Raw genomic sequence first — 24,807 nt, forward strand, 5'->3', positions numbered from 1 at the left:
TCTTTGCATCTAATTAATCATTTATTATGTATGACTTCCTACACAACAAAACTAACATTGAAATATTTAACAATGATGCAACATAGAGTCATTCTTTAATTTTATATAGCAACCATATTCCACATGATAATATTCTAAACTTTTATTTCCTACTTCCTTCTTATCAACCTAAGATTGCCCTCCCTTTGAATGTAGGGGTCATTTAATTAGCTCGTGTCCTTATAATGCATTGACATTTTCTTGGACCTTGTGCCCATTCCAAAAATATCTTGAACCAACTTTCTTTCAGCATAACTTTACTTTCTGATATTTCTAACACAGAGGGCTGAACTGGTTATTCACAACTTTGCAAACTTATTTAACATAGTTTGATCTTTCAAAGTAGCACTGATGCCAAGAAATTATATTAATCAGAACCCTTTTCTGGTGTAAATCACAACTAAAAGGGAGTCCCCCAATGTTAAATCACCCCAGTGATCATTTCTGGGTGATCATCAAGAAAATGGTTCAATTCACCATAGTGCATTTGTCATTTTTTTTTCAAATAGTACAACTCATGATGCTGTTAGTTTCCTCCTTTGACAACAGTGGCCCAATTATTCTACCAACCTATCCATTTTACAGGGGATCAAAGAAAGATCTTTTTCACTCAGATGATTGGATGAAATCTAGGACATTCTGTCTGTGGGGGTGAGGAGAAAGAGATTCCTATGATGTATCCAGACAAGCATTTAAATTACTACGGTATTGAAGGCTGTAGGCCAAGAGGTAGTAAATGTGATTTGTGCAGATAGATACATAATGGTCAACATGGACAAAGTGAGGCAAAGGGTCTTTTTATGTGCTCAAAGCTCTACAACTCTGACACAGTGTAGACTACTCAAACATTTTCCAAAGTTCTCAGAGAGTACTTAGGTGAACAGGTAATATAGTTTTTTTTTAGCATTGAGCTACTAAGATACTCATTCAATGGGTGCCTCAATGGTGACATCACACTCCATTACTGAAAGTGTTGTGTCGCTGTGATAAATCACCCACGTTAGGTCACAGACCTTTGAGCCTACAGGATAAGATGTGCTCACCTATGAGGAGCCTACTCCCACAAAATCTGTAGAGACATGATATCATTCCTGGACTCTGCTATTGGTAATGAACTTGCAAATGTCAGGTTTGCCAAAACTGTTATAACTGAGATATGTGATATTCAGCGAGAAAACTTTTGAACACACTCCCATGCCTAGACTGCCCTTTCCATGGAGGTCAAATTAATATTAACTAAATTTTTTTGCCAAAGATCCTCTACAAGCAGCCACAGAGGTTTTCTGCCATGTCTTTTGATTCGCTGCTTATTGCAGTATTGGAGAATCTACCCAGGTGTGAAATATTTTCATGGAAAGAATTAATCTATTTTAATTAAAAAAGGGACAGACATTGGGATTTTCCAGAACTGTTGGCTTCCCTTACACACAGGCAAAAATTGATTACATGCTCTTGCTCATAAGCACTTCCTTTCGTTGCCATAACTTTTTTATCATCAGGATTGGACTCCATTCCCCCAATGTTCAGATGCATGTGATCATTAGCAGGATTTTTTTTAGATGGCAATGTTTTTGTGGATCAAATGTTGCATATCCATTGCCATGAGGACTGAACTACTGGAGTTTTCTGCATACAGGCATACCTGAAGGGAGAGATCCAGGGGAATCAAGTGTAATCCAAATTTTCAATAGTTTCACCATCCTACTACTGCTGCTGAGTGCCGATGCAATGAGAGCCAGGCAAGCACCAGAATTGAAACACTAAAAAAATTGCAGATGGTGAAAATCTGAATTAATTACAAAATTGCTGGATGCACTCAGCAAGCCCAAAGACATCTGCAGAAAGAGAAACACAGTTAATTTTTCATTTCAAAAACCTTGCATCATGGATGTTGAAAACTGCATTGGTCTACCAAAAATAAGATTCCAGAACCTACATCAGCTTTCAGGTGTGTTCTGCACCATACATACAGCAGGTATGGAAACTCCATGACTGTGCTATATGTTGCAAAACATTGCTAGTTAAAGGCAGCAGCCAGTGCCAGAGGAAGAACAATACACAGGCCCAGAGTTTGAGGTATGTGAGACTCAGGCTGAATATTATCTTTGCTAGGAGGCAAGGTTGATGGAATAATACTGGGGCTTCACTAATTGCTATTATTGTCCTCCAGCCCCTCTTGCTCTTGATATGCGCAAATCTTCACATGTTATGATTGTAGTAAAAGGACAGAAGTGCTGAAGGAACTCAACAGGTTTCACAGCATTCACAGGATGTAAAGACATATAACTAATATTTTGGACTTTAGCCCTTCTTCAAGGTATGAAGAAAAAAGCAGGCAAGCATACACTTCCTGCAGCAAGTAATTGGAGGAGTATAAGACCTGTTGTCTAGTCTTTGCAAGGTAGAGGTCAGTGTGCCTGACCACTCTGGTCTCAGCCAACATGGATGGTGTTGTTGAGACTGGTCATATTATACTGCATGATTCTGGAAGATGAAAACCTCCACAGCACTGATAATGATGCTTTTTTTTGGCAATTTCATAATGTTGTATAAAGGATTCAACTAGCCATAGCCCCATGCATAGCACTTCAAAAAATAAGATAAACCCATTTTCTCAATGTGACTGCTTTATTAGTTAGAAAACAAGAGATTGCCTCAGGATAGAGGTTGGCCATTAAAGACTAAACTGAGGGAAAATTTCTTCTCTCAGTGTTGTGAATCTTTGACCTCCTTGCCACTGGGCATTGTAAGAGTTGTTTCTTGAGTATATTTAAGGCTTTTTTTTTTAATTAATCAGTTGGTGTATCAAGAGAAATCGAGGAAAGGCAAAAAACTGAATTCAAGGAATGCCAAGTCAGTCACAATCCTATTAAATGACAGAATTGGGACGAGGGACTAAATGGTTTACTCCTATTCCTATATTACAATCTTTTAAACGTTAGACATATTTTCCTGCTTGCCTTTCATTTTAAATAATCCATCAGTTACTCAATTTACTCCACGTTAGTTCAATTTTCTCAGCCATTATTAACTGTCCATTATGAACTGCAGGATTATGATAATATTCTACTTAACCATGAAAGTAGACATGAATGGCTCCTTACATTACTATATCTTACATTCAAACTTCAACCCACCTTTTATATGTGAAGATTATAATATAATAAATATCATTCCATTTTTACACATTAATGTTTTCCTAGTAAGCTTATTTTTAAAATGTTTATTTGTGAAGCATGACATTTTTTGATAAAATTATTTCTGCTTTTTAAATTTAAAACAGTGCTAGGTCTTTTAACATTCACAGTGTCTTTTTCATATTGCTATTTCATTACTGTATATTGTAGCATTTATAGGACTGTTGCCACAAATGTGGCCCCCTTCCCCAAGGTTACTCCCCCATATTAATGTCTGGTCGTGAAAAGATCCTATGCTTCTTCCTCACAGAGTTCGGCATATTTGATTGTCTTCTGGTTTGGTATTCATGGCCAAGCCCAAAATGCCCATTTACCCAGAATAGGAACCAAATGATTACCATCCACATTTTACTAATCCTCATCACACTCCATCATGCCCTAGACTCACTTATAACAATCTCCATCCATGATCTCCTGCACTTCCTGCATTTTTCTGTGGATAAGGGAAACATTTGTCTATTCTGATCTCCTCTTTCTACAATGGCTCTTTAAATTCTGATTCATGTTTGCACACTTTTTTTCATTTTTTAAGTTTGTTCTTTACTTTCTTCATTTTGGCTTATTGTTGTACAACTCATGTAGTCTATAGGTGTTCTTTTTGTACCACATAGGTTTATTACGTATTTAGTCACTTGGGTTTAGAAGAAAGGTGTTCTAATTGGAACTTATGAACTTCTGACAGGGCTACTTCTGACAGGGCTAGACAGACTGCAGGTTTCCATGGACTGGGGTATCTGGGATGAGTGGTTAAAGATTAGTAAGGATTTAAAAAACTGACATGAGGAGTGATTGCTTCACTCAGACCTGTGAAGTTTGGTACTGAAGAGGACTGTATAGGCCAAATCATTTAAGAACAAAATAGAAAAGTTCTAGAACAAAAGGACATCAAAGCATTTGAAATAAATGATCAGCCATGCTTTAATTGAATGAATGAGCAAGCTCCTATTTCTCTGTGGGGAATTCCTTCAGAATTGCAATCCCTTGTCTTTTATGTAGAATGTACATTTATTTATAAGAAATACTTTAATACATTTTTCACTCTAGATTATCTTTGAAGACAGAGGTTATTGCTATAAAAGTAAAGACCTGCTGCTCTCCACCTGCAAAGTCACATTCTCCTCCTGTCTTACTCATCCAAGTAAACAGATCTTGGAAGAATACAAAACTTACATCATCATCTTAAACTCTCGTGGCATCATTTAATTTAAAACTTTTAGAAAGAAGAATGTTAAACTGAGCCAAGCTGACTAAAGGAAATGTGAAAGAAAATTTTGAACTCTGCCACACATTTTATCTAACAGATTGCTGAGGGAATTCATTATCTAGTATTCATCAACATGAATTCCAACATGGTTTTTTGTAAAAATTAATTAAAGCTGCATCATAAATATGATTGTAAACTTTTATTTGGTTTTGCAATATTTCAATTTTGTGGAGCTTGAGGGAATGGTGAAACTTGAGCTGATTATTATCTGCGATTCCTCAGGCAGTCATGAAGATTTCTGAAAGGTGCTACTATGTTTTCATTCTTTATTACATGCCATATAACAAGATGTTTCAGAGATTGCTGAAATGTGATCTTACAGCCATTTCACAACTCTCATCTATATTGCCTGTCCCTTCACTGGGAACAAAAACAAAGTCTTTATTTCCAATTATTTGGAGCACAAATTGCCAGCCTTTGTGTCAAATTTTTCTACCAATCAACGTGCCTGCTTCTTTAATTATTTCATCCGCATTTGAATGAAGGAAAATAAAAGATCAATTTAAAAACGAGTTTCCACCCTCGTGTTGGCTTACAATATGTGGCTCATTCAAATCAAAGATGACATCCACTGGTTGTTAACTCTATTTGTACCTTCCTTGTTGGGGATCTTCCTACATTATGTTATTGATGTCACTTATTACAGTTATTGGATCAATATTCATATTGATGCAGATTGCCCATATGTTCATGTAAAGCGCTGTCACCTCTCTAGTTTAATGTACTGAAAGTATAACAAATATTATTTTTAAAGCACATTTGAAAGTTTGCAAGATTGTTAACAAACATAGAAATCATGTTGGATGGTTTATTTCAATTAATCAAGTGCCAAAAACAAGCATTCTGTAGGTTAGGCTGTGTCGAGGTATCACTCCTGAATAAAACAATTTCTTCCTACAAATACAGGATCTCGTCGCTGACCTTAAGGAAAATTTGTCTGGCCATTTCAAAGAAGTAATGGTAGGACTGATATATGCACCACCTTTCTATGATGCCCATGAACTGAGACATGCTATGAAGGTACTGTAACAATCTTGCACATTGTTTTGAAAATATTGTTGTCTAATCCCTCCTGGAGCAATTGATTTATTTGGTAGCACATTTATATTGGAATAGGCTAACATGATCATTGGTTGTATAGGATTGGGTCATTTAAAATCTGAGTAGAATGGTTATAGAAAATAAAACAATAATTGTTTTTAACTTACAATTTAAAATGTTTTCTGAACTTAAGTTATTGATAAGTTCCAAATCATTTCCTTTGGTCACTATCTCAGGATTCACAGACACTCTCTAATTTATATTTGTATCTAGACTCTAGCATCAGTTGTGTGCAAGAGTGAGAGAAAGGCATGTATGAAGATGAGAGATGGAAGAGGGAGGAGAGAAAAGGAGGAGTCGTGGAAGTAAAAGAAAACAGATGAGCCACGGTTGGGATTGAGAGCTGTCTTCATAAACTCTTGAACTTCAATAGTCTGAGAACCAAACCAATAATCCATAATACACCGTAATCTCCTCTTCTGAAGTACTGCAGACATGTACAAAAAAAGAGTTCATGAAGAAAAGCAGTCAAAAAGATTGTAAATTAATTTAATTACCAGCCAAACTTTGAATTTAAACTCTGCTGAATCAGAAAGTTATGTCACGGGGAATATAAAAAGAAATAAAATGTAATATCGTCGTCAAAATCTTGAAATCATACTAAATGAGCATATTATGAAAGTTAGATTTAGTTTGAGTGATTAGATTTATATTCTCCAAATCTGGCAGATGGTTAAATGGGAAAACCACGTGTACCACTGATGTGATGACTATATCCACAAATGTTTTATACACTTTGCCCTTTCAATGCTTCATATAATAAAGGTAATTTTCCACTTTGCATTTGCAACAAGGGGCCTTGCTCCTGTCAGTGAATATTTGAAAATCTGGTGCTGCTACACTTGAGTGCTCAGCAGTTAATTTGTAATAGTTTGAATAGCTGGCCTCGTGCCTGCTCTAGTCCCAAAGCTGCACATGCTTTCTACAGCCCTGCAGCTCTAATGGAGATTGCAGCAGACCTCCAAGAGGTAAATTCTGATCACCTGGCTGCTTTGATGGTTTATTGTCAAAAGGCCATTGAGATGCTTTTAAATTCCTCGGATGCTCAGATACATTTTACAAATTTTTAAGGATTTAAATAGTTAGAACCATAGAACACTACAGCAGATAAACAGGGCCTTTGGCCATCTGGTCTGTGCAGAACTATTATTCTCCCTCGTCCCAATGACCTGCACCCAATCAATGGCTTTCCAAACCCTTCCCATCCATGTACCTATCAAAATTTTTCTTTATTATCAAAATTGAGTCCGGATTCACCATTTCAGCGGGCAGCTCATTCCACACTCTCACCACTCTTAAGTTAAGAACTTCCCCCTAATGTTCCCATTAAACCTTTTACCTTGTCCTTTAGTTCTTTTCTCACCTAACCTCAGTGGAAAAAGCCTGCTTGCATTTATTCTATCTACACCTCTCATCATTTTGTATGCACCTATCGAATCTCCCCTAATTCTTCTATTCTCCAAGGAATAAAGTCCTAACCTGTTTAACCTTCCTCTGAAACTAATTTCCTCAAGTCCTGGCAACACCCTTGTAATTTTTTTCTGCACTCTTTCAAATGAAGCAAATAAAAATGTTTAAAATTACTTTAAAAGTTTAATTAGAAATTAATTCACATATTAAGATTATTTTTTTAAAATCCTTTAGTTCAGTAAGTTAAAAAGCAACTGATTATCCCTGTACATCTATCCTTTGTGTTATCAAATATCACCTTCCATATTTAAATTGCCAGTATACAAGCAAGAATTCAAACATTTTCAGCTCCAAATTGGATGTGTAGGAGGTCAGAGATGGAAGAGACAAAGCAACAATGTGAGTCAAAATGAGAAATTGCTCGTTCTCAGACCTGGAGCAGATAGACAAGGAATTTAAACCAAGTTCTGGGAAATTCCTTCTGTTTTGGAATTAAATAGAAACTAGTGTGGCTTTAAGCAATGAATTTATCATTGCTTCTGCTTTTCTCTTTTCCAAATCATCTTAACACCAGTAATGCAGCAAGGTTAGTGAAAATGAGGTACACATAATGTTCCATGTCATGAATAAGTATCAAAATTCTCTATATAATCCTTATGTTAAGATCCCAAAGGACTCCAAGACCCAGCAGCAATAGATATTCCCCACAAGTAGTTAATTAAACAAAAGTTGTTTTTAATTATCTTTAAACATAAAAAAAGAATCAAACTTTAACTTATCACTATTAACGTAACTACCCAACTAAACCGCCTTCTAATTCTAAGCACATGTGTGTGTAATGTGTGTGTAAATTTAAGAATTTTCTTTTGTTCACAATTCAATCTCACTTCTCATTTTTCCAAGTTCTCTAGTTGCAGGCAATTCTTATACTGTGCACAGAATTTAACATGTATAAAGTTCATCAGGCTTTGGTGTTCGAATGGTAAATGTTTACCACTCAGGAAGGCTCTTGTAGTGTTGCTGAGAGAGATGTGTTGTTTCAGGATTTTCACAACTGAAGTACCACCATTAGTCACCTCAATGTCTTGCTGATGAAACTTGCCCCATCAGGGTTTTCCAGATGATAACCTCTTTCTTTCAGGCTACAACAGAGTCCAGCCATCTGCCACTCTGGAGCTTCTGTTTCAGTTCCAACAAACTTTTCTTGGCTGATACTGTTCAGTCTCTCCCTCTCTCTGATTCCAACTGCCAGCCACATGTCCTTCCCTCTCTCTCACTTGCAAACCCCCCCTCCCTTCACCTTCTCCAGTAAACAATTGGAGTTAGTCTTCTGCTCCCATCTGTTGTTTTAGGTAAACAACCCTCTCAATGACCTCTGAATGAGGACTTTGCAGAGAGGTCAAAAGCCTTGCAAAAAAAAGTCCAACACAGACGACCTGTGTCGGACTTCGAAGACAATGGTCTATTCATTTCATGACATCATTTCAATTAGCAACTACTTGTGAAATGTGCATACCACCTCCATAATTTCTGCAAAGTCACTGAATATGAATTCTTCAGTATTTCAAATAAGATCTGTTTTAAAGTGTGTGTATGTATGTAACCTACTCTAATTTTACCAATTTATCTCACAAAAACATTTCCAAATATTCCATGACACTTAAAACAAATTTTATGAAAGAGGCAGTGTAGAGGTTCACCCTACTTTGGTGCCCCCTAGAAAATGTGACATAATCATTATCAAGGCACAATGACTGATTCTGCTTCAATAATCAGAAGAAGATTATATATTTTCAAGTGTAAAAGTATCTGAATTCAGTGGTACGTGAAACTTGTCTGTGAACTACTCTTTGCAGATGATGCCACTTTAGTTGCCCATTCAGAGCCAGCTCTCCAGCGCATGACGTCCTGTTTTGCGGAAACTGCCAAAATGTTTGGCCTGGAAGTCAGCCTGAAGAAAACTGAGGTCCTCCATCAGCCAGCTCCCCACCATGACTACCAGCCCCCCCACATCTCCATCGGGCACACAGAACTCAAAACGGTCAACCAGTTTACCTACCTCGGCTGCACCATTTCATCGGATGCAAGGATCGACAACGAGATAGACAACAGACTCGCCAAGGCAAATAGAGCCTTTGGAAGACTACACAAAAGAGTCTGGAAAAACAACCACTTGAAGAAACACACAAAGATCAGTGTGTTCAGAGCCGTTGTCATACCCATGCTCCTGTTCGGCTCCGAATCACGGGTCCTCTACCGGCATCACCTACGGCTCCTAGAACGCTTCCACCAACGCTGTCTCCGCTCCATCCTCAACATTCATTGGAATGACTTCATCACCAACATCAAAGTACTCGAGCTGGCAGAGTCCGCAAGCATCGAATCCATGCTGCTGAAGACTCAACTTTGCTTGGTGGTCACATCTCCAGAATGGAGGACCATCGCCTTCCCAAGATCGTGTTCTATGGCGAGCTCTCCACTGGCCACCGAGACAGAGGTGCACCAAAGAAGAGGTACAAGAACTGCTTAAAGAAATCTCTTGGTGTCTGCCACATTGACCACCGCCAGTGGGCTGATATCGCCTCCAACCGTGCATCTTGGCGCCTCACAGTTCGGCGGGCAGCAACCTCCTTTGAAGAAGACCGCAGAGCCCACCTCACTGACAAAAGACAAAGGAGGAAAAACCCAACACCCAACCCCAACCAACTAATTTTCCCTCGCAACCACTGCAACCGTGCCTGCCTGTCCCGCATTGGACTTGTCAGTCACCAACGAGCCTGCAGCAGACGTGGACATACCCCTCCATAAATCTTCATCCGTGAAGCCAAGCCAAAGAAACAAAACACAGATGCTTTGGCACAGATAGCCTTTTGAATTTCTTGGATAGTAGCCAGTTATAGATCAATTGCCTATTAAGCAGGAAGAAAGGATAAAGTAAAAAAATCAGAGTCCATTTGAAAATTCAATTAATTGTTACTTACAGAACTAAAACAAATTACCTACAACTTCACTTCTGCACAGCAGTTAAACAGTGATTTGAAAAGTTATTTCCCATGATTAGTTGTTTATGTTGCAGATAAATCTCAGTTTGGCTTCATGACTCATTGCAGCAATAAACTATAATTTGACAGACAGCCCTGGTGAATTTAATTCCATGCCACTAATTAAACTTCAAGATGATTTTTAAAAACAATTGGATAATATTTTGAAAAACTTAATTTTGTTATTCCATTAGGTTAAAGTTCATATTTAGTCTAAATATTCTTCATCTCCTCATTACAGTATTAGCAACTTTTAGATTGCCATTGATTGTCTGAGGGGATTTTAGATAATATTTTATCTTAGAACAGAAACATCATCCAAAGTAATTTGTTGGCATTGGCAACAGGGGAATATAAAGTTTTGCCTATATTGAAACATGTAATATGATTATTTTTCCAAGTCAGTATTCTGATTCTATCTTTCTTTGGCTTGGCTTCGCGGACGAAGATTTATGGAGGGGGTAAAAAGTCCACGTCAGCTGCAGGCTCGTTTGTGGCTGACCAGTCCGATGCGGGACAGGCAGACACGATTGCAGCGGTTGCAAGGGAAAATTGGTTGGTTGGGGTTGGGTGTTTGGTTTTTCCTCCTTTGCCTTTTGTCAGTGAGGTGGGCTCTGCGGTCTTCTTCAAAGGAGGCTGCTGCCCGCCAAACTGTGAGGCGCCAAGATGCACGGTTTGAGGCGTTATCAGCCCACTGGCGGTGGTCAATGTGGCAGGCACCAAGAGATTTCTTTAGGCAGTCCTTGTACCTTTTCTTTGGTGCACCTCTGTCACGGTGGCCAGTGGAGAGCTCGCCATATAATACGATCTTGGGAAGGCGATGGTCCTCCATTCTGGAGACGTGACCCATCCAGCGCAGCTGGATGTTCAGCAGCGTGGACTCGATGCTGTCGACCTCTGCCATCTCGAGTACCTCGACGTTAGGGGTGTGAGTGCTCCAATGGATGTTGAGGATGGAGCGGAGACAACGCTGGTGGAAGCGTTCTAGGAGCCGTAGGTGGTGCCGGTAGAGGACCCATGATTCGGAGCCGAACAGGAGTGTGGGTATGACAACGGCTCTGTATACGCTTATCTTTGTGAGGTTTTTCAGTTGGTTGTTTTTCCAGACTCTTTTGTGTAGTCTTCCAAAGGCGCTATTTGCCTTGGCGAGTCTGTTGTCTATCTCATTGTCGATCCTTGCATCTGATGAAATGGTGCAGCCGAGATAGGTAAACTGGTTGACCGTTTTGAGTTTTGTGTGCCCTATGGAGATGTGGGGGGGCTGGTAGTCATGGTGGGGAGCTGGCTGATGGAGGACCTCAGTTTTCTTCAGGCTGACTTCCAGGCCAAACATTTTGGCAGTTTCCGCAAAGCAGGACGTCAAGCGCTGAAGAGCTGGCTCTGAATGGGCAACTAAAGCGGCATCATCTGCAAAGAGTAGTTCACGGACAAGTTTCTCTTGTGTCTTGGTGTGAGCTTGCAGGCACCTCAGATTGAAGAGACTGCCATCCGTGCGGTACCGGATGTAAACAGCGTCTTCATTGTATTCTGATTAACACTTTAGTATTTAAAATGTTAATATAGTTATATAACAGGAAAAGAACATTTGTACTGTCAAGCATAATGGATTTCCATATGTAGCATTTGAAGCAAAATCTACATTTCCTCGTGGAGGAAGAATTGAAATCTAACTAATCTGAAATCTCTCAGTAAAACAACAGTGCCTTTTCCACATAAGAGGCGCCTCATAACAATAGATATTTTCCTAGTGCACTGATTCACGCAAATGAAGAAGGACTTACATTTACATGAGTTCTTTCTGCATCTCAGGGAAGTGGTTTGCAATCAACAAAATACTTTTGTTGTGTTGTTTCTATTGCAATTTAGAGAATGCAATGAATATTTGAAAATTTGAATGCAGGCATGTAAGAGAATCCATTAAACTTTTATGAATATAAATCCATTTATAGCCACAGAAGAAAACATGAGTTTCTTTTTGGGTAGTTGTTCCCATCCTCTTGAATTTCCAATGCTCACTGTGCACAGCCATTCCATGTACAAAGGCATGGCCCAGTGAATTGATTAAGACTCATCAGTAACATTGCATAAATATTGGACTTTGATCAGGTCTATAGATTACCAGTCAGAATTGCATTGTTCGTTTCATTCTTCTGAGTGAAATATGAGTATGGAGAATGCCCTATTTGATTCAGTTTCAGCTAATAAATCAATTAGATCTGTTCAGTAATTTGAAATAATGTTTTACACTCATCAGTCCAAGACATTTCTCAGTAAGTGCTTAATTGCACTGAGGAAGTGATCACCTTTTCACACTTTAGGTTTCGGCTTCTTCAATTCATTCATCAAAGCTATTTCACATCAAGATCACAGAAGAGTATAACAGAAGAAACTAATGGTTTCAGGTTGCAGACAATGAGGATAAAGGTTCTTTATTCTTCCCTGCTGCATTAAATAATGACAAGCATTCTACCTCCCATGTGTGTCTCAATTATTTTGAAATGGCTGATCCATATGGTTAGGAAATAGAAATTATGCTTTATTATACAATTTTATGCAAGAATCAAACCAACATTATTACTAAGTCATACAATGACATGTCTCCAGAATGGAGGACCATCGCCTTCCCAAGATCGTGTTATATGGTGAGCTCTCCACTGGCCACCGAGACAGAGGTGCACCAGAGAAAAGGTACAAGGACTGCCTAAAGAAATCTCTTGGTGCCTGCCACATTGACCACCGCCAGTGAGCTGATATCGCCTCCAACCGTGCATCTTGGCGCCTCACAGTTCGGCGGGCAGCAACCTCCTTTGAAGAAGACCACAGAGCCCACCTCAATGACAAAAGACAAAGGAGGAAAAACCCAACACCCAACCCCAACCAACCAATTTTCCCTTGCCACCGCTGCAACCGTGCCTGCCTGTCCCGCATCGGACTTGTCAGTCACCAACGAGCCTGCAGCAGACGTGGACATACCCCTCCATAAATCTTCGTCTGCGAATCCAAGCCAAAGAAGAAGACAATGAGAATCTGAAAGGACTCAGCATGTCAGGCAGCATTTGGGAGAGAAGTGGACAGTCAACTTTTTGTCAACTTTTTGTCAGATTCCTATTTTGAACCTCAAAATGGTTCCAAACTAGCACTTTCAAAGTCTCAAAAAGATGTTCTTGCAAATTCACACTGATTGAGGTCTGGATGTGAGGAAATTCGGGAGCCAATAACACAGTGGGGTATTGAGGCCAGGTCTTGCAATTGGCTGATTAGTTTTTGGGGGATGATTGTGTTAAATGCCAAACTACAGTCAATAAAGAGTATACTGATGTGCATCTTTGCTGTCCAGGTGTTCCAGGGCTTTGTGTAGAGCTAGTGAGATGGCATCTGTCAATGACCTTTTGTTATGGTTGGCAACTTGGAATGGACAAGGAAGCTTATAGTCCAATTTTATAAGACATTAGTTGGGACACCAAGTGTACTATTCTGGCCAGCACATAAAAGGAAGGATGTCATTGCACTGGAGAGGGTGCAAAAGACATTCATCTGGGTGTTGTGAGAAGCAGAGCATTTCAGCTAATGAGAAGGTTAAGTTTGTTTTCTATGCAGTAAAGTAGGCTGAGGGGGAACCTGAGAGAGGCATAGATAGGATAGATAGTATGAACTTTTTCATATAGAGGAAAAAATGGTAAATATTCCTGGCAAAGACTGAGAGGAGATCTAAGGAAAAACATTTTCACCTCAAGAGGGTTTCAGTATACAATGTACAATGCACTGCTTGAATAAGTGGTGGAGGCAAGTACGCTCATTATATTTGAGGTATCTAGACAAGCCCTTGAATCACCAAGGTAGAGAACGGTATATGGGTTTAGAATTTATGATTAACTGATATCCAGCATGAACAAAGCAGGACAAAGAGCCTGCTTCTGTGCTGTATGTCTTTATAACTGAAATTGTACTGGTGTAGTTCTGAAGTCATGGATCTACATTAGTACTTAAGCAGGTTGAGTTTCTTGGCTCCTGTATTGGCCCTATAGCTGCTCGCACATCCTCATAGATACAAACTTATATTTTTATTTATTCAAATGTCTATTATCCAAAAAGTATTATGGCAAAATTAATTATAGCATTTGCATTAATATTCATAGCATTATGCATTCCTAAATCCTGTGCTGTGATATAAAAGTTGTTTTTTACATTGCTAATGGTGCAAGTTACTTTATTCCTTAGTTTATTGAAGTTTTGATGACACAATCACTTGTTTCAATGTCTTTTTAATCTAATAAGATTCCTTTAAAGTTATTCTCTGAATTATTTTATTTTCTCTTTTCATATATAGGGCGCAGGTACAGATGAAAACTGTTTGATTGAAATACTTGCCTCAAGAACAAACAGTGAAATCTATGCAATCAATGAAGTCTACATGATGCGTAATATATTTTTATAGTTATATTCAAATTCAAATTCCAACTTATTATCATCTGATTATACATATACAACCCAATGAAACAGCATTTCTCTGGACCATAGGCACAAACATTCACAAAGTACATGATAATCACATATATATTAATGAAAATATAATTTAAAATAAGCATATATATAAATATTTTGGGATGATTTATTCAGTTACAGGATACTGTTCATCAATCTTACAGCCTGCGGGAAGAAATTATTTCCCAGTCTGGCAGTCTTGATTTTGATGCTCCTGTACCTCCTTCTTCATGGTCGGGAGCCAAAGATACTGTGTGCTGGATGAAAATAGTCTTCTATAATACTTTGAGCCCTATTTAAGCAACATTCTCAGTAAATGTCAATAGAGCATAAGGAGACCCCACTGATCTTCTCAGGCATTTTCATGATCCTCTGTATTGGCCTGGTCCAATTCTTTGCAGTTGCCATACAACGCAATGATGCAGCCAGGCCAGACACTTTCAATTGTACTCCTGTTAAAAAATTATCAAGATGGGGGCTGGTAGCCGTGCTCTCCTCACCTCCTTAGGAAGTATAGGTGCTGTTGCACCTTCCTGATTAATAAGGAGGTGTTGTGATCACCGCCAGTGTGCTGATATCGCCTCCAACCGTGCATCTTGGCGCCTCACAGTTCGGCGGGCAGCAACCTCCTTTGAAGAAGACCGCAGAGCCCACCTCACTGACAAAAGACAAAGGAGGAAAAACCCAACACCCAACCCCAACCAACCAACTTTCCCTTGCAACTGCTGCAACCGTGCCTGCCTGTCCCGCATCGGACTTGTCAGTCACCAATGAGCCTGCAGCAGACGTGGACATACCCCTCCATAAATCTTCATCCGCGAAGCCAAGCCGATGGAAGGGTCCAGAATAGGTCATCCTTTAAATGAACAGCAAGAAATGTTTTGCTCTCTATTCTCTCCATAAAGCAACCATTGATGTGTAATGGAGAATGGTCATCATGCTGAAGTCCACAAATAATAAATTTCAATTAAGATTCTCAAAATAACATTTTTCAAACTTGCTGCAGCCAAATAGGTACATAAGATATATCAACTGCAATGGTCTAAATTACCACAATATGCCAAGGAGATAATAAATATAAATGGATAGATAGTTCAAGAAAGTAAATGTCATTTCAATACGGTAGGCAGATCTTTTGGTGATCCCGGTGTTATTTATGGTTGAGGTAAGAGTGGTAAGGGGAGATTCAAGAGCCTGAAAGTTGCTGGAAAATAACTGTTCTCAACACTAGAGGTGTTGGACTATAGGTTTCTCTAACTTCTGTCTGAATGGATTAGAGGTTGGTGTCCATGATGGACTTGGTTGGGTTTGCCACTTTCTGTAGCCTCTGTGTCCCTGGGCACTTGAGTTACCGAACCAGTCCATGATGAAGCCAATCAACATACTTTCCATATTGCATCCATAGTAGGATGTTTAACGACGTGCCAAATGTCCTCAGACCTCTTAGAAAGTAGAGAGATTCATGTGGCTTTTTCATGGTTGCCTTAATATGCTGCCTCCATGAGAGATCCTCTGACATATGGATTCCCTGAAACTTGGAAGGTCCCAACCCTCTCCACCATCCTATCAATGAAAACAAGTGTGTGGTCCCTCAGCTTCCCTTCCTAAAATCAGCCTTGTGGTGCCCCTGAATCAGCAAGGCAGAGGTGAGACTGTTGATCCTCGCCTAGAGGGATCTGCCATTTCAATAATATTGTAATTCCTTTCCTCCTCAATTGCAGAGGTTGTAGGATAAGTTTTAGAAGTTGTGGCAGCACATGTTACAAGGTGATCACTGCTGCAAGAGCAGTGAACTTTTTATCGAGAGGCAGAAATCCTGCCTAGATTACATCAACCAAGCTACTTTTTACTCTACGATATCTATTTTCTTGGGTATTGATCTATCTGTAACCAGGCAGATCATCATATACTTGACTTAAGCTTTGGCAGAGAAGCTTTAAGGATGCAAGGCTATATCATTTCTCATAAGAATATCCAAATTGTGCCTCTACAATAGGATTAAAAAGGTGACCCCAATAAATTACCTACGTCCAGATTTTAAATTGGGCACTTTGGAGGGTACATTAAAAATCACTCAATCTTCATTTGTGGCGGCAATAAAAAAAATGACCCTACCTCTAGGACTTGGCATTAATTAACCACTCAAGTCCATGAGGTGGTTGCTATGTCTTTTCTTCTTGGAGGTAGTCATTGTCCAGTTGTTTTTTAACATGAATGTCTCATGTCATTGTTAAGCCAACCTTTAAAATCAAATTGCTGTGGTCACAGAGAAAACTTCCAAGAAGCAGCAGGCTATTGACGACAGTTTATTGACGACAGTCTTCTAAAAGGAAATCCTTGTGCTATTGTGACTCACCTTTGATTATTGATCTGAAGCCACAGGTCCCTGTGATGTTCAGAATAGATGCATCTACTCTGACTATTTCAATACGGGACATTCCCAAGGGTGATATTAGTTTTTAAATGTAATAACTATCTTGAGGTTTACTAAATAATTGCAAGTTATTGCTGTGATTCTGAGAAAACCTCCATGTCAGGCCATTGCTTGAGAAGACTATCACCAATTGTCTCTCGATGTTGATGACTTTGACTTCTGAAGGATTAATAAAACTAAGAGTTCATATACTTTATCTTTGCTTAATATCTGAGTTACTGCCAATAGGTACATTCATATTCCTTTGTTATTGAATAGCCAGTACAATTAAGTAAACTCTCGCACCATGATATTTCACAAGAAAACTTCACTAATCGAAAAACAATGCTGATAATGGGGAACAAAGAAATGGCAGTTGAAATGAATAAGTATTTTACATTTGTCTTCACTGTCGAAGACACTACTTCAAACGACGGGGTAGGAGTGAGTGTAGTCACTATTATTAAGGAGAATATGTTTGGGAAGCTGAGGGGGCTAAAGGTGGATAAGTCACCTGAACTCGATGAATGACAGGGTTCTGAAAGAGGTAGTGGAAGAGATGGTGAATCCATTGGTAGTAATCATTTACGAACCGCTAGTGGCGGGAATTCTTCCAGAGTACTGGAGAATTGCAAATGTCACTCCATTCTTTAAGAAGGGAGAGAGGTAAAAGACAGAAAACCATAGGTCAGTTATCCTAACTTCAGTAGTATGCAAGTTTCTCATTTTCTGCTCTACTCTATTAAGACAGAGGGTGATGAAAGCATAAGATAAATCAGGCCCAAGTCAGCATTGTTTCCTTCAGGGGAGTTTATGCTTGACAAATTTATTAGATTTCTTTGAGGAAGAGGCATCAGTAAATGTTGTCATTTGGATTTTCAGAAGGCCTCTGACAAGGTGACACACATAAGGCCTAAGTAAGATAGGAGAGTGTGAAATCATAAGAAAGATACTAGGAGATTAGTTGACTGGCAAAAGGCAAATATTGGGAATAAAGTGGGTCTTTTCTGACTGCCTGCTGATGTCTAGTGGTATTCCGCAGGGTTCAGTGTTGGATTTGCTAATTTTCACGCTGCATGTAAATGATTTAGATGATAGAATTGATGGTTTTGTAGCCAAGTTTGCACATGACATGATGATAAGTGGAGGACTGGGTGGTGTTGAGTAAGTAGGGAGTCTTCAGATTGCAAAAACGGGCAAAGAAATGGCTGATGGAATGTAGTCATGCACTTTGGTAGAAGGAATAAAGACATAGACTATTTTCTAAAGGCGAAAAAAATTCAGAGAGTGCAGATCCAAAGGGACTTGTGAGTTTTAGTGCAGGATTCCTTAAAGTTTAACTTGCAGGTTCATCAGGAAGGCAAATGCAATGTTGGTATTCATTACCAAAGGATTAGAATATAAAAGCAAGAATGTAATGTGGAGGCTTTATAAGGGGTTGATCAGACTGCATTTGGAGTATTTGTGAGCAATTTTGGGTCCCATGTCTAAGCAAGGATCTGCGCTCATTGGAAAGGGTCCAGAGAATGTTTACAAGAATGATCCTGGGGGTGAGAGGGTTAATGTATAAGCAGCGTGTAATGGCTGAGAGTTTAGAAGGATGAGAGGGGATATTATTGAAACAATGAATATTGTAAAGACTGGGTAGAATGAGGTAAGAGATATTTTCAGTGATGAGAGTTTAGGTCTAGAGGCCACAGCCTCAGAATAAAATGGTATCACTTTACAACAGAGATGAGGAGAAATTTGTTCATTGAGAAGGTGGTGAATCTGAAGAATTCATTGCCACTGGCAGCTGTGGAGGCCAAGTCATTGGATAGCTAATATATTCTTGATTAGGAAAGGTTATGGGGTGAAGGCAGGAGAATGTGTAGAATGGAAGGATATATCGGCCACAACTTGAATGGCAGAGCTGACTCGATGGGCTGAATTCCTTCATTCTGCTCCTCTATTTTATGGTCCTATGGTCCAAATTAATTCAGTCAATTCCTTTTTTTTCTCTGAAAACACTTTTCTATTGATTTACTATTTCATTGGTCCTATAAAAATACTCATTTATTGAATTCAGAGATATCCACATTCCAGTTTAATCACAAGAACTTTGGGTTAGTAGCCCGCAACATGATGTGCAATTTATAAACTTAAAAATTTCACACGGCTGTCGATATCATTTGCATTTTTTTTATTTGGACTTCAGAATTTGGCATTCAACTCCAAGAGGATATTGATTCAGAAACATCTGGACACTTCAAGGATGCCTTAATGCTGCTTGCACAGGTATCTTGTGGCTTTTTTAATATTGCCTCCATTGCTTATTGAATTTTGTGAAAGTAATTCTACGTTGCATTATAAAACCCTCAATATTATTTGTTGTTATTCTAATTATTTCTTTGGTTGGGCCACACTGATGAAAATAGCCAACTCACTTTTCAGTTCTTTTCAATTGAAAATGAACCATACCTAAACAAAAGGCCTCATTATTTCTGTATGATTATGTGTAATGAAAGAGATTGGATTTTATTTCAAATCAAGAATTTTAGCATTTACAATGGTCACTATTATTTATGTGCTTCAGTACCTGTAAGTCCCAAATTCTGTTGTTCTTGATTCTTTGCATTATGCAGGGAAAGGGTGATGGATTTGGCTTTGCTTTTCATTTTCGCATGACAGGAAAGTTTTGATCAGCTTAGTCTCAATAAACCCTCAGCAACGGACAACAGATTTCTAATCAGTGGAGACCCTAGGGATGTATGGAATTTCCAGCTTGTTGAAATTCTCAGCAATAGCCCATCCAAATGGTTCAAAAGTTCATTTTATTGTAACATAATAGTCATTACAAATGTAATACACATAATATACTTCAACTTTTGTCTGCTGTGAGGCAAACAAAGAGGTGCCATAAGCATTATCCGGTTCCCCAAAATTCAGGAGAAAGTGGAGCAAAAGCGAGTCCCTTCAGAGACACTGAGTGTCTGTGGATTCGCCTCCAGTACTCTCACGACTTCTGCAGATGCGCAGGATCCAGTCAAACTATTAGCAGCCCAAACTCCAAGTCCAAACTTCTAATACAATTAGGAAGCCTTCAGTGCCTGAGGCCCTTTGGAAGCCCTTCTTGCCCTTCTTCCCGATTCCAATACCTGGTTCTCCTGAGCCAGTCTCCACCAGCCCACAGCCTGTGCAAATCTCCTAACCACAAGTCACCAAGAGCCCATAGCCAGTGTGGGTCCTCAGCCACTGAGTCCCTCACTGGTCCACTGCTGTGGTCACCATCTGCTCTGCTTCTCCTTCTGAATGGGCTGGTGTTCTGCCATTTCTAGAGCCCTGCACAGGTCTGCTGCTCTGCTGGAGTCTGCAACCCCTAGTGGTACACTGCCCGGCGCAGACACCTCTATCTTCAGCACGGACCCTGTGGTTGCAGAATTTAAAACAAAACACTATCGGCTCCTTTAACAGGTTGTTTAAAGCCATTGGCATTAGAATTGGGCAGTAGGACCCTGTGGAGCAGCACTCTGTTGCCACTCCCCACTTTCACGGATTGACACCAGTGGCAGCGCTGCCTTCACAGCAGCTGTACCAGCACAGCCATTTCTTTTATATCACCAGGATGAGACAAGAAAGTTCTCCCAGTGAGAACCCACAAATGGATGGGTTGAAGGTGGCCTCAATGTGACCCAAGGAATTGGGTTCAGTCTCAACAAAGCCCTGGGAAGCCTGAGATAAAACAATTATTTGGCAACAAGATCAGTCACAGACTTTCTCAGTTCAACTGAGCTCAATTATCTCTTTCCAAATCCATTTTTTAAAGATTAAATCATTTAATTTCCAACAAAATTGACTTCAATTAGTTTTTCAAATTCCCCATACATCAGAATCCAATGCAGTGTATGTCCATACATTAATTTGAGTTTAAAAATTCTTACGGCAAAGGGATTTCCCATCTGAAAAAATCCAAGTACAGTTCAGCAGAATAGTTTAATAATTGTGGTGTAAAACAATCACAGAACAGTTTATCCTGATTACTTCCAGCATTCAATCTTCCTACAAGACATAAATTCTGGACATGATAAGGGGCTCTGACTGCAAGATAATTGCATTAAGAATCTGAATATTTAAAGAGAAAGAGGAAGAGAGTAAGAGAGCTCAAAATTATTAAGGAATCGTAATATTGCTGGGAAGTAGACATGCTGTCCAATAAGTTGTGAGATGCTACAACCCAATGTAATCATTACTTGACACTGTTGACATAAGTTCTTAGAGTTGAAATATTAATTGTTCTCTTTCCAAAGATTTTGCCTGACCTTCTGAGTGTTCCCACACTTATGGTATTTTGGTTTTATATTTCCAGCATCTTCAGTTTTTTTTTAAATTTTCTCACTCCTGCTATTAACTGAATATTGCCATCAGTATTTCAACATGCGTGCCATAAATGAGTACATACCTTTCTCCACTATAACCCATAAAGCAACTGGATTTTACCCTGGCTGGCAATTCAGGGCCATGATCCTGCTGGCTGCGAAAACCAGGTCCAACCACTTAAGAGTCTGAATAAACTCAGGCTTTTCAAATCAGCTGGATGCTGCCCTCTCTTGGAGCATTGTGTTCAGGAATGAGATCCGTGAGACAATGAGATCAGTGAATTTGGGCAGCTCACTGGTATCGGAAAGACTGTTCTGTTTAACCTCTTGCTTAACATGAGATTGAGAAATAGAGAAGAAATAAATTAGATCCCTCTCTCTTTGGACCATTCTACTCCATAAGTAAGTAAGCTATGAGAAATGGAGAAGAATTAACCTGCTACATTGGTAGCTGATGTGATTCTCTCTTCAAGAATTTAAAGGTGCTGGAAGTGGCACATTCGGAGGGGAGTCACATGATGGAATAGTGGCTGGTCGAGTGGAACCAGCCCTCTCCAGAGAAAAAGAAAAAAAAAGTGTGAAAAAACAGAGCTCAATAAACATAAAATACAGGAAGAGAAAGATAAAGTTACAGAGAAGAGACAGAAGATGACACCCAAAAGAGAAAAAGTAAGAATAAAAGAGAAAAGGGAAGAAGGAAAATCACTGGAGAAGAAAGAAGGCTTTATCTGCACATCGGAGCAGAGAGCCACCGTGGAGAGGAGGGGACGATCTCCGGTGTTGGTGAGTCCCCAGAGGAGCGGTGTCCTCCCGACCGGCTGACTTCAAAAATGGCTCTCAGAGCCAAGAAGAGGTGTGCAACTATGCATGCATAAGTAAAAGAAAAGGTTAATGCCGGCGGGAGGGGAACTCAGCTGAGGAGCGGCCAGTTGAGAGACGCCCAGTTTTGAGGCGTTCGGCTGGGGGAAGTAAGCAAGAAAGAAGAAAAGAAAAGTGGTGAGAAAGAGAATGAAGAGTTGGAAGAGGGTGAGTAGTAACAGGACCGACAGGGGTACGACCTGCGGCAGGAGGCCCAGCAATGGGTCAGCGTGCAGCATGGGGCCCAGCGGCAGGTCGACCTCCAGCAGGAGACCCAACAACGGGTCGACCTGCAACAGGAGGCCCAACAACAGGAGACACAGCAGCTGGAGGCCCAGCAAGGATACAGAAGCAGCTCACCAGAGAAGGATGAAGATTCACAGATACAGAGAAGAAAATGACACAGACATAGATACAGAAAAAGAAGAGGAAGAAGAAGACCAAGAATTTCAAAGGAAAGAAGAAGGTAGAATAGAAGGAAAAAGTTTAGATAAAGCCTTTTTTGAAGAACAAATTAGGTCATTAAAAGAATAGCTATCACTAAAATTTAGTTCAATCAAAAGAAAAATGAAAAGAGCTGAAGACAGAATGCAAACCTTAGAGTTGGTCATGACTGAAATAGGGAAAAGAGTAGAAAATGTGGAGGAACGAGAAGCTGCTGTAGAAATGGAGATAAATGATTTAAGAGGGAAGTTGGAAGAGAGCGAAAAAAAAATTAAAGAGACACAAGATTTATTGTCACAAAAAATTGATGTATTGGAAAACTGCAGAAGACAAATAACATAAAAATAATGGGCCTGAAAGAAGGCAAAGAAGGATCAGATATGAAGGAATTTATAAAAGAATGGATCCCAAAGGTGCTGGGAACGACAGATTCACATGAAGAAATAGAAATCAAAAGGGTGCATAGAGCGCTAGTACCGAAACCGCCACCAAATCAAACACCGAGATCCATATTGGTAAAATTTCTAAGATATATAACAAGAGAAAACATACTGGAGCAGGCAAGAAAGAAGGTTAGAGAAATCAATAAGCCGTTGGAATATAAGGGACAAAAAATATATTTTTACCCGGACATAGGCTTCGAACTTTTAAAAAAGAGCAAGGAATTCAACTCGGCGAAAACAATCTTATGGAAGAAAGGGTATAACTTTATATTAAGACATCCAGCAGTACTCAAAGTATTTATTCCTGGGGAATCGAATAGACTGTTCTCGAACCCAAAGAAAGCCCAAGAATTTGCTGAACATTTGCAGAACAGGAGAAGAGAGGAGGAGTGACAAGAAGGATGACCGGCAAGAAAATATACAAAAAAATGTAAAAATATAAAGTAAAGATAATGTACATATAAAGATTTAAAGATGGATAAGAGAAGGGGAAGAAGGGGAAAAAAGAGAGAGAGCTTTGTTATATGTATAGGAAAATAGTGTTCTCTGCGGGGGGCTGGGGGTGGAAGAATAATGGTCACTGCGAAATCAGTTGATGCTTGCGAGTAAGTTCGCTAACCGAATGGAAAGGGGAGTTATGGTTGCCGTCAAGGGACAAGGGGCAATCCAAGGAAGGGAGATTCACTTGGGGTTAAAGGGTTATTGCTTGTGGGGATTATTGGGGTATTTCATGTCTTAAATGCGTTGTCATATATTGAGATTAAAAAGGAAAACTTAAAAAACATTAATGGAAAAAAGGGATGGAGGTGGTGAAGAGGCGGAAAAGAAGTGAAAATAAAGATATAAGATGGCCACGTTGGATTATATGACTATAAACATTAACAGAATATATAACCATGTTTAAGTGTATCCCATTGGGAAAAAAAAAATCACATATAATTTAAAAGACAATGTTACAATGTTTGAAAAAACCTGGGAACCATATATGGAACATAACAGAAAGAGCAGGCCTCGGACCACCACCACGTAAAGTGATAAGAAAATAAACACGATCAGATTTAATGTGAATAAGTAGATGATACAACTTTTTTGTTTGTATTCCTTTTGTATAAAGATATTGCTTTATTGTATTTTATATGTTCAATATTTATTGTTTGTGGAGGGGAGGGGGAAGGGAGGGATGGGGGAAAAAAGAGAAAATGTCACTGAATATTTAAAGAGATGCATCTGTAAATATATTGGTTGATATGGTTCATAGTGCAATAAATAAAGAATTACAAAAAAAAAGAAGTGGCACATTCAGGCTTTATTTACAGCTTGGCAAAAATATATTTCAATAGTGTGTTAAATCATATTCTTATATCAAAACATTTCAATGTTATTACATTTCATTCACATTTTTTTCAAACATTGATATATTCTGGTCACTGGCAAATATTTTTATTTGTCACTTAAGCCACTGATTCATAAAATCTTGTGACCCAGTCTAATAATTTAGCCCATAAAGCTGCATCAATAAATATTCCAATTTGGAAAGTGAAAGACCGTTTGATTTACAGAACAATTTTATGTTTTCTGAGGTTTCAGCTGAAATAGATCTGCTCTCAATAATGTACGAGCACTGGCCCTGGCTATTCAAGAGGAGATCAATACTGGTCTCCAGATGCAAAAGCAAAAATTGTCCTTTTCTCCTTTGCTTTCAAATGCCAATGGAATGCTCAGCAAAATAAATAGCAAATGTTTAGCTCACACAAAACCTT

The 24,807-nt window shown here is 39.2% G+C and overlaps 1 protein-coding gene across 2 annotated transcripts in view; it reads left to right on the forward strand.

Annotated features, from left to right (window-relative positions):
* LOC138757957 (annexin A10-like) overlaps positions 1–24,807 on the forward strand; it is an 87,951-nt gene that overhangs the window by 47,271 nt on the left and 15,873 nt on the right. For both annotated transcript variants that reach the window (XM_069926143.1, XM_069926144.1), the window contains 3 exons: positions 5,407–5,520; positions 14,380–14,470; positions 19,145–19,224. In XM_069926143.1, the coding sequence (XP_069782244.1) occupies positions 5,407–5,520; positions 14,380–14,470; positions 19,145–19,224 (285 nt within the window). The remainder of the gene's footprint in view (positions 1–5,406; positions 5,521–14,379; positions 14,471–19,144; positions 19,225–24,807) is intronic.

Source organism: Narcine bancroftii, chromosome 3, assembly GCF_036971445.1.
Source record: "Narcine bancroftii isolate sNarBan1 chromosome 3, sNarBan1.hap1, whole genome shotgun sequence".
NCBI classification, from domain to species: Eukaryota; Metazoa; Chordata; class Chondrichthyes; order Torpediniformes; family Narcinidae; genus Narcine; species Narcine bancroftii.